The sequence below is a fragment of the Antedon mediterranea genome, chromosome 11 (assembly GCF_964355755.1).
Source record: "Antedon mediterranea chromosome 11, ecAntMedi1.1, whole genome shotgun sequence".
NCBI classification, from domain to species: Eukaryota; Metazoa; Echinodermata; class Crinoidea; order Comatulida; family Antedonidae; genus Antedon; species Antedon mediterranea.
The window spans coordinates 889714-901474 of NC_092680.1; the positions used below are offsets into that span (position 1 = coordinate 889714).

General features: G+C 33.8%; 2 protein-coding genes across 2 annotated transcripts; both read left to right on the forward strand.

Annotated features, from left to right (window-relative positions):
- The first annotated feature begins 1248 nt into the window (after window positions 1-1248).
- On the forward strand, window positions 1249-3679 carry LOC140062685 (uncharacterized). The gene is made up of 3 exons (XM_072108989.1): window positions 1249-1932; window positions 2207-2453; window positions 2890-3679. The coding sequence occupies exons 1-3, from the start codon at window positions 1386-1388 to the stop codon at window positions 2897-2899; spliced, it is 804 nt and encodes a 267-aa protein (XP_071965090.1). The 5' UTR covers window positions 1249-1385; the 3' UTR covers window positions 2900-3679.
- Window positions 3680-4062: 383 nt separating this feature from the next.
- Window positions 4063-4467, forward strand: LOC140063006 (fatty acid-binding protein, heart-like). The gene has a single exon (XM_072109435.1). It carries the CDS (start codon window positions 4063-4065, stop codon window positions 4465-4467), a length of 405 nt encoding a protein of 134 aa, XP_071965536.1.
- The last annotated feature ends 7294 nt before the right edge of the window (window positions 4468-11761 follow it).

Below are 11761 nucleotides of genomic sequence, written 5' to 3' on the forward strand. Positions count from 1 at the left end.
TGAAAAATAAACACAATGAGTATCAAATTTACTGTATGTTTTTTCATGGGAGTAATTCTTTACTCCATGGTTTTTCACGCTGCTGCTCTAGCCCGCTACGTCCCATTAGGACTACTCAATCAGAAGCTAAAGCAAGCAGCAGTTATAGTTCTAAGGACAGACAGTTTTGTGAAAATGGAAACTCCACTATGATTAATTATTGATTCCAGCTGCTACAGTAGACCCAAAAAACGGCTGGGAAAGAGTCTATTAGGACATGTCACGCTAAAATTACAAATCCCTATATTCACTGTCAGTGTCAGATATTCATTGAATTATTATCGAAACAGTCCATTAAAGTTGGTGTTTGTAATAGGATACTTCACAATTGAAATATCTAGGGTGATGAAGTGACCCCCAGATTTGACCTTAGCAATAAAATTAACTAAAGTGACAGAAATTGAGTATTCACTTCTGTAACAAAAAATTAATATTTATTCACATATAAAAAATGAAAAGAAACCCAAAAACCATTGTCTGACAGACAATTTAAGTATTTGTTGCTTTAAATTACATTTTTTCCGGTAAAATAACTATCTATTATGTGACAATAAAATGACACATTCAAAAACATTTGAAATAAAAAATATTTTTCAATAAGCGAGCAGCGTTTTTTGTAAGAAATATTTCTTGTTTAATATTTATTTTTGCAGTCTTTGGAAGATATAGTAAACAAAATATAAATTTAACATGTATAACATTCTCAAAATTAATACATGTTAGATTTACTCCATGGTTAGATCATAGAGATATTATAGTGAACTATAATATCTCTATGGTTAGATATATACGTATTTTAAGCGGATATTGAATATTTGAAGAGATAGGAACGTCCTTCAAAACAGCTTATGAATATTCATATCCCGTAATTGACTACGTAGTGTATACCGTATTGGTAAGTGGAACATGGCAATCTTATCTACAATACCACGTCTGTAAGAGAGTCTACTGGGATATAAGAACTCCTTCTCAATGTGTGATAAAATAATTATTCCCTTTTACTGAGTTCGTATAAATAGAACAATTCTGTTATTCCACCTACGATTTATTGTAAATTAAAGTTAACGAATCTTATCTCAGTAGAATTTCATACAGACAGACAGAGTGACAGACGTATTGTGTTTGAAAAGTCGAACGTACTCGACTTACCAATATGGTAGATTTAATATGCCCGATAGACCATTAATACGCTTAAGCTGATATGCGATCTTAAGTGGTTTGAGTTGAGCGAGAATGAGTGAGTTGGCTTCGCTCGTTGATTTCATTCTGTGCGTAGCTGTACGACGACTCCTGGGCCTAGAGTTTGGTAAACTGGGTATAGCAAACCCAGAGTAGGCACCCACAAAATGTACAGGAGGCACAGGAGAAGTCAAAATTTCTCTCGAAATGAAATTACAGCACTTATTGACGGAGTCAACAAAAGAATATCAGTAATAAATGCCAGACAAAAGAACGGATGTAGGCCAACTACACTTACAGGAACAACAGCAACATACCCGATGAGACTTATCAAGAGACGAGCCTGGGAGGAGATTGCGGCAGATGTGTCTGCTGCCGGTGGTATGGACAGAAGTGTCGATGAAATCAAGAAAAAATGGGCCAACATTAGATTGATTAGTCAAAAAAGAGGTGAAGGAAATATAAAGTCAACTGCACGTTTTAGGCCTGGGTCTGAGCCTGCCTTAGATAATGAATGTCAACAAATGATATTGAACACGCTATGTCGTGCTGCCGATGAGGACACAACAGGTGACAATCTTGGTTGCGACACTAGACAACAAGGTGACCAAGACGAAGCTGGTCCAGAAGAAGCTAATGCCACTCACACAAACACTACACATATTAAAGCAGAACTTTCTGACGAAACTGTACCTCCTTCTAATGAAATTGAAGGTAAGAATTAGGATAATTTTATAACAAATTGAGGTTTGAGAAACTGTCAATTAAATGATAATAATTTATTGATAATCAAGCTCTTTTCATTTTAATTTAGACCTAGGCCCTAATCAGTCATGAATCAATCAATTTCTTTTATTTCAAAAATAGTTCATCCATCAACAAACAGAAAAAGAAAATTTGCAGACTCCAAGCTTAAATATAGGATACTTCTCCATCTACAATACATTTTTCTAACATGATTTCTTTTTTATTCAATACATTTTGACAGAAAGAACCAGTGAACCACCAGTAGGCCTATATTGCACAAGTGTTGGTGAGCTACAATGGGAACCAGAACCACACGGAAGTGAAGCGGATACCTTTGAACAAGAGACTCCGAAGACATTCAAAGTAGAATTGATCAGCATTTTAAAAAAGCTTGTTTATGTTGAAGAGGAAAGATGCAATATTGAAAAACAGAGATTGGAAATAGAAAGGCAACGATTAGACATGGAGAGAAGTCGACAGAATGAAGTGTAATGAAAACAATTGATTCTTTATAAAGCTCTGTCTACAATATCAAACTAGTTTGACCAAAAAAGTGTGATGTGCCCAAATGTGGTAGTGATATGCCCAAACATGGTAGTGATATGACATCATCATGTCCATATATGAGCACATCACATTTTTATGTCGCATAAAGGTTGATAGTGTAGACAAGGCTTTAGATAGAATGTCATATAACATTATTCCCTGTTTGTGTTATAAACACCAAAATAAAATGAACACTAATATTTAAGACCTTTCTTTGTAGTTTAAAACATACCAATTAGGCCTACACTACATACAAAACATAAGGAGTAGCCATGACTTAAAAGTGAACCTAATTACTATATAGTATTTTATGAACCATCTTGATACTGTTAGTTAATTTATTACTTAATTCTTTGTTTTTACTTTTACACCTTACAGAAAGAAATGACAGTGTATATAAGCCTTGATTTGCTTGAATGTAAAGAACATACTGGGATCATTGAACAAATACAATGCCTGTTTCTGATGGAACATGAGTGTCACATCTGGCTAATTTGAGTGAAAGTTGTTACATTTTATGCGTTGTAGAAATAATTGTCTCTATATTATATATATTATTATATTATTTGTAAGATTGTGTTAGTAGGTCTACAGTACTGTATATTGTTTTAATAATAGATAGGTCTACCATATTCACATTAAAATAAAATATAAAATAAAATAAAGATCCTAGTATTATGATGCACTGTAAAATTGTATTCTGATGTTCCTGAACCGTACACAATTTTATATGCAGAACGTATGTTGAGTCTGATTATATTGCGTGCATTATCTAAAAATATACAGCGCATGTGCATTTTCGATTTGAAAGTTTACCGATGATGATGCAAACTTATGAATTTGAAAAAAAAAATGAAGAAATATTCCAACTATCGCAAAGCGCTGTTAAGAATGAGAAAATGAGAGGGAAAAAGTCGACCGGAATTTGTCGGACTTTGACCTCCGGTATCCTACAAACATTCATTCTTTTATTGACTTTTCATTCATCGTACAATACATCCCACCGATTTTAACACTATCCGTTGTATGTTCTGATTACCAGATGTCGTAAGTTAGTGGGTAGCTCCCAACATGGATGGAGCAATGGACCATAGACTGTTTCATTCTTACAAATAGTTTTATTTAATACAGTATTATAAAAGTCGTATCAAATCATCATTTTTAGCAACTTAATTAAGATACATATAGATGATTTTATATGATCCTTATTGCGCAATCTGTTTATGATTGCCTATTTTTTATAATAAAACCTGTATGAAATAAAATGTAAAGTGTTTTATTATAATGTAAATATGTGCGTTTTGTACCGGTAAAAAGGAACAACAATAAAAGTAGTGATGGTTGCGGGTTTGTTAATTTCACAAAGAAATTATGCTACTGGAGTAAAACTAATATTGAATCGCAAATTAATACCAGCAAAAGTGGAATTAACGACATAATTTCTCTCTGTACAGTCATCTGTTATACATCAAGCCCACGAAGTAGACGCCTTTATACCAGAGACTGAAAATATTAACAATTTTGTCGTAAACTGTACTAAGATTTGGTAAGATGTCGGATACTGGAAAATTAGCATACTGCGGCACCTGGAGGTTTGAACGTAGCGTAAACTATGATGAATTTGTAAACGAAATGTACATCGGTGTGGACGGAAGCTGTCCGAAAAAAATGACCACACCCTCTGCTTGGTTACGAGTGAGTAAAGAAGAAAATAGCGATACTTTCACTATCGTATCGGAACATTCAACTCGGACGTTTACGTTAGGAGAAGCACAATATGACGACATCCACTGGGTTCCAACGGACAGGACGGTTAGATGGGAAAACGGGAAGATGATCGGAAGCGGGAAATGGACAACTGTAGCTGTGATTGAAAACGGTGGCAAAATCTGGCATTCCAACTACACTACAGCTAGTGGGATTTCAACCGATGTGTATTATACCTTAGAAGAATAATGTACGTAGAACAAGTTCAACAACATGCCTAGCACTTCATGAGATAGTAATAGTTGCCTAGCACTTCATGAGATAGTAATAGTCGTCGAAAAGAACATTACCATTAGCAAAAAAACATGATATGCAGATGGATTCTTAGTCTTATTAAAATAACAACGCAGACCAATTTCTGTGGTCGGTCATATTGCAAACATGATTGAGAGAGTTGTTCAGGAACAAATAATTACCTTTCTTGAGTCTTATGATTTAATTAATGTGGACCAATTTGCGTTTTTAAAAAACCATTCCACTGTACGTGCTTACACAGAGTGGTTGATGATTGGTTGGAAAGTTTTAATGATTCTGAATTGATCGGTGCTTGTTTCTTAGATATATCTAAATGTTTTGATACGATCGATCACTCAATTCTTTTATATAAACTTGAAAAATACTGTTTCAGTGAAAATGTTTTAAATTGGTTTGTAAATTATCTGAAAAACAGAAAACAGTTTGTATACTGCAACAATAGAAAATCTAAACTGAGAGATATTAACATTGGTGTTCCGCAAGGAAGTGTCCTTGGGCCCATCCTTTTTCTTCTATTTATTAATGATATTTCGCCGTCTGTTATAAATGGAACTTGCAGCATTTTTGATGATGATGTTGTTGTGTATACTACTGGTAATTCAACTAAGTCTTTAAACGATTCTCTACAAATAATCATGAATAATGTTAGTGAATGGTATAATAGAAACCACCTCTCAATCAATACAGACAAAACTAAGGTCATGTTACTCAGTAACAGTCGTTCAGTAGATAATATCCAACTGGATATTAAAATTGGGCCCACCAAAATTGAACAAGTTGATAGCATACATAAGATATCTGGGAGTTATTATAGATGAAATGTTAACGTGGAAACAGAATACCCAGTCTATCAGTAAAAATATTGGGTATAAAATTTCAATGTTGAGTAAAATGGCGGGATGTCTAAATAAATCATTATTAGAAACGTTGTTTTTGAGTACCATACAACCTTGTAGTGACATGCGATAACTGTTTGGGGAAATACCTCTGAGCAAAACAAGAATATCTTGAAGCGTCTTCATAGAAGAGCGGCTCGCATTGTTACCCAAAATTTTGACTTTGTTGACGTGAGGGATGATGACATAATTCAGGATCTTTCCTGGAAAATATTTTGAAGAGAGAAGAGATTTTTATCTAGCTAGTCTAATGTATAAATGTATCCACGGCCTTGCTGCAACCAGATTGACAAATGAAATTGAACTAATTGGGAATGTACACACCCATTCAACGCGTGGAGTAGACAACTTAAATGTTGTTATACCCCATTATACCCGTAGCAAAATGGATTCGTCTTTTAAAGTTGCAGGCGGAAAAATATGGAATGACTTGCCAGCAGATATAAAACATTCACCCACGATTATGTTCTTTAAAGCTACGATACAGATCTCATTTCTTTTCATAACATTTAACTTCCAGTTTATATTTTTTGTTGCTTTTATTATTAATTGTAATTGTATAAGACTTAAATTAGTATCCGTTTTTGTCGACAGGACCACAATGCAAAACAAGTTTATTTCTACTTGATTGTGTATTATCCTGTATAAATATGTTGTTAAATAAATAAATAAAAATCAATAAATAAAACGCAAACATTTTTTTCTACGATTTGAGACTAATTGGCGCATATTTATGTCTTTGGGCTTCCTTCAAGAAAATATATTAGTAGTATCCAAGAGCTTTGAGGAGAACAAAGGAAATCTATTGTATGAGAATTATAGGAAAACAAAGGGTTTGCTAATTAAAGTCCTAGGCTAACAAAAGGGTAGGAGGAGGATAATTACAGGGAAACAATAAGAAATCTTCTTGATTAAATTTAGGAAAACAAATGGGTATTAATTGGATTATACAGGTGTGTATGATGGCGGTCATGACTTTAGTAATCTAATTTTAATTAATTAACAATAGAATGTATAGTTTTAAAAAGGTGGAGGCTTTGTATAGAGTGTATCACACGTGCTTTACAATTACTGACAATACTCACAACGAGTGCTTTGTTTTTTGACAATAGGATTTGATCATAATATAAAAGAGAGGGTTATAATTAAGGAGCGATTGTTTGCTAGCATTTGAGGCTAACAAAGGAAATCTATTGTATAAGAATTATAGGAAAACAAAGGGTTTGCTACTTAAAGTCCTGGGCTAACAAAAGGGTATCTATAGGAGGAGGATAAGTACAGGGAAACAATAAGAAATCTACTTGATTAAAGTTAGGAAAACAAATGGGTATTAATTGGATGATACAGGTGTTTTCGTAGAATGATGGTGGTCATGACTTTAGTAATCTAATTTTAATTAATTAACAATAGAATGTATAGTTTTAAAAAGGTGGAGGCTTTGTATAGAGTGTATCACAGGTGCTTTACAATTACTGACAATACTCACAACGAGTGCTTTGTTTTTTTTTGACAATAGGATTTAATCATAATATAAAAGAGGGGGTTATAATTAAGTTCAACAACATGCCTAGCGAAAAGAACATTACCATTAGCAAAAAAATATGATATGCAGATGGATTCTTAGTCTTATTAAAATAACAACGCAAACATTTTTTTTTCTACGATTTGAGACTAATTGGCGCATATTTATGTCTTTGGGCTTCCTTCAAGAAAATATGTTATAAAGTAAACATTAATTTTTGTCAAATTGCTAACCAGGGCTGAATGAACCCAAACCCGATTTGGGACTAAGTTCATGCATTTTAACAGACAGAAGGCGGCTTGCGGGTGGCAAAATTGTCAATGTTACTACATTGCTAGCAAAATATCCGATTAATGCAAGATATTGTATTGTTATGTTATGAATAATCGTTTATGGTAGTTGGTGTGTATGATCGCACCGTCCCAGAATAGTGACATGTTTTAAACAGATAGTTTGTCTTCGATGGTTTTTGTATGGGGTTAATGGAGAGTGAATAAGATAAAACAGAACATTTGCAAAGATGCCGATTTCTTGATCAACTTTGAAACTTAGACTAATTCCGCCGCCGGGCTTGGCCTAATAGGCATATACGAAGTCGAGTTTTTAAAGTAGAAAATCCCACCTAACATGTTGAAGTCGATCTGGATAGTTGACATACATTATCATAATTATCATAGGTGATTATGTATAATAATAAGTATAAGTGCAATTCTAGGGACTTAGCTCTATGTTCATTCTTAGCTCTGCCCCAACCGCTGCAGTGGTCTAGTACTGGAGACTTAATATTTAATTTCATGTTTCAATGAATAGGTGCACTTTCCGGGGACAAGCTCTTTTGTCCTGGTGGATTTAGTTTGTTTCATATAATTTCAAATTATGTAAAGTTTTTTAAAATAATAGATGTAATTTCTGGGAACCGTGCAACTCCATTTTAAACAGTTTGGTATGCCGTGCGTTGTTATGAAAATGAGTTTGTGCAGGTGTATAGTAAGTTGATTGTTAGTGATTCGCGGTGAACACGACACACTGTTACATTTTATTTTGTAATATTTACATTAGAATATTCAAATCATGTAAAGAAACAATTTTCCAGGCGAGCACCTAGCAGCTCCCCTCTTTTAGTTTGCAAAAGTAATCTTGAATAGAAGTCCATCTGGAAAAGTAGCCCACCCAAGAGTACTAACAAATGCAGGAGCACATGGGATTCTTTTCGAGGTTTTATAGTAGTAGTTTATTTAATTTTCTAACAATTTAATGCCATACAACATTGTTCCTGATTTTTTTTTTAAAAAGGTCCACTTGTGTTTTAGGCCTAGGCCTGACATTTAGTCAAACCTTTAAATATCGCTCTTTCAAAAAAAAAAAAAAAATTAATTAAAAAAAAGTTGTATCCGTAGAGGTTCGAAACCACCCAATACAGAGTTGAGAGCACTCAAAGCTGAGCATTACACGTTACGCCACAACGTACATTGCTGTACAGCTGATAATTGTCTATGTATACGTGTATTACGCAATATATCTTTACGTCATAAATATCGTATTAACCTTGCTAAAACCAAAATGATCAGTTAGCTCATTCGCCTGAGCGTCGTGTTAACACACGTGTGTCGTGGGTTCGATTCCCACGCTGGTCGGTGGAATAGAGTTAAGGCTATGCGAGCCACTGTGTTTGGGGTTCCCCCTTTCCACCACACATCATGAGGCGACAACATCAATGCATCTGGTGATGTGCTGGAAACGACCCCAAAAGGCTGTGGCAGGGCCTTAGTGCTGAGGCAGGGAGAGCACATTTAACATCTTTTTTTTATTTAATTTTTTTTCAACCTGTATTTGATCTCGTAAATTTTATGTTTGGTGCCCTCAATTTTAAAAGAAATTAATATTTTTCTTCGTTACGTATTTAGAATGGAATTTATATTCATCGCAGGAGTACGAAGCGGTTGCAAATGAGTTTATACAGGTGTAGTGGGATAGATGGTATTGTTAGTAATTCGCGATCAACATGCCACACAAAGTTTGATTTTATTAATCAATGTGAAATATCCGATTAATACAAGATATTGTATTATTATGTTATGAATAATTGTTTATGGTAGTTGGTGTGTGGTCGCACCGTCCCAGAATAAACATGTTTTAAACAGATAGTTTGTCTCCGTTCTTGAATGGGGTTAATGGGGACCGATGAGATCAAATATAGAACATTTCTAAAGATGCTGATGCCTAGACCAACTTCGAAATTGGACTAATTCTCCGGCTGTGCTATGCCTTATAGGTGTAATGTATAGTTGACATTAATTTAACATTATCATAATTATCATAGGTGATTATTGTAATTGTTTTATAAATTGTACAATTACAATTGGTAGGCTACTTCTACTAGAACGGCACTCTGAGTGCATATCTCTGCCTCTGAAACATTTCCTACATAAGATTTCATCGGGAAAAGAATGTAAATTTGTCTTTCTTAAAATACTGTGTGTGATTAGACTAATTTCACTATAACCATGTGTATGCGAATTTGATGTAATGGAATGGTTATGTAACCAGCTTTCAACTAACAATAGTTTAATTTGAATAACAAAAGAACAACAACGCCAACAACAAACGGGTGAATGTATATGTATGTTGTTAAAACTACTCGTAGAAAAAAACCTGTACATTAAATCAAATTATGTTTTAAAATCACAAATCAAAATATAGCCCTAGCCTCTTGTAGAAAACTGAAGTTTTTTGGACAAGTAGTTCTCGAGAAAATGCAATTTCAGTTTTAATGGAAGCCTAATTTATGTAGGTACCGGTAGAATACTCATACTCAATCTAATTCATCGCTCATGGAAATATTTAAAAAAGGCTTTTTAAAATCGCAGTTTTAGACCAGGATATCATCTTTTTTGTAGGCATACTATTATTGTATTTGTGAAATAATAATGAAACAGAAATAAACTAAGAGCTCAGTAATAAACGGTCAATGTTGAAATGTAATTCTCTGATCCTCAAATCCAGTGACATTTGGTTATAGATCATCCCATGATGCAAAGCCTGAGTTTCCTTTGGACCTTTCGTGTTAACAGCTATTGTCTTCTTATCAATGAGTAACTTCATTGATCTCTCCTCTACAACCTGTTCACTGAATTGTTTGTGTTAAAGAAGTTTAAAGCTCTCTACACTATCAAACGTCATATGACAAAACAATGTGATGTGCACTTATATGGACATGATGACACCAAATATTTTTGGGTCGTCATTAAAAAAACTTGTTTTTGAAATCAAGTGCAGTTTCTGTTTCTATATAGGGCCTATAGGCAATATGCCAAGTATAACCATAAGCGAATTGATTCATATATCCTTAACATTGCTAACCTGCAGTGTCTTTGATTATATAAAAAGCTGCTATAAAACCACCGTTATGACAAAGTCATCAATGTTGGGTGCTCAACCCATAATTTAGGCAAACCATCTGATCATGCCTTGTGAGAGTACAAGTACTACTTTAGTTTATTTTAAGTTCCAATTCAATAGAAATAAAACGGTATTTTTAATACATTAGATTTCATTAACATTTATTTATATAGTAGTATGAATTAATAATAGTATGAAGTTTTCATCGACTTCAATTTCATTTTTGACTAAATTATTTTCATGGATCAAACTTCTAAATGAATTCATGTGAAACATCAATAGACCGCGTAAGGTCAGACCATGACCCATAATAAAGTTGTAAGAATAATTTTGAACAACTTCCTGTCTAAAATGATCGAGCGGAAGAAGTGTTTCCCATGCACTCATTATCCTGCCACGATGACAATTACAACTAAAAAGCTTTGCAAATAATGTTCTTTGGATTTCATCTTGTTCCCAGTGTTGTTTTACGCAGTTTTTGATACAAATTTGTCAAAAAACAATTCTATTTTTATGTAGGATATATACATATAGATGTTTGTTGAGTCTTAATGTATTTAATGACAATATGTTTTTGTTATACGGCAGGATATATTGAAACGATCGAGAATAATATTTAATGCAGAAAGTAACATCAGCAGAAACACAATTGTAATTCGGTAGGTACGAACAACTTTAAATAAGTATTCATTGCGCTAAATATGACATGTCATGAGGATGACGTCATGTCATGAGGATGACGTACCGTACGTAGTCTGTGTTACTATAGCCCTTTAAAAAAGGACCTACGGTCTCGGAGCAAGGGCTATTAGTGCTTAATAAGTCTTTGCTTAGAAATGCAAAACGTGCGCTACGCTCCAAAAATCTAGATAGGTCTACAAGTTACTATACCATATTATAGTATACCTATACTAGTCAATATTGGTCCAACATGTTACCAGGTTTGAAACAAACAAGAAAGGCGTTTATAATATCTATGTTTAAATCTTGTTAGAAACGTATCTAAAAACGCTATTTCTATTATTTCATATTCTTTAATATTATAAGCCTCTTTCTGTGACATGCTATAGGCCTATATTGTCATACACTAGGCCTACTATCTTAACCCAACGGTTTAAAATACCTTGTTATGCAAAGAAGAAACATTTTACGGAGATTCGGCGGTGAAAATTAGATAATTAAAACAAACAAGGTAATGTTGTCTAGTCGGGAAGAGCTGTAACTTATTGTAAACTTTTTTGTAATAAACTATTATTTGCTACGGTAATTATTTTGATCTTTTTTAAAATCAACAGAATCCGTCCATTTGTATCTAATACTATGAGTTCGCAACCTTGGAGCTGGTTTATTCCTCTTGTGTTAATCATGATCATTCTTCTCGTATTCGTCTACCTATGCTATTGTAAATGGC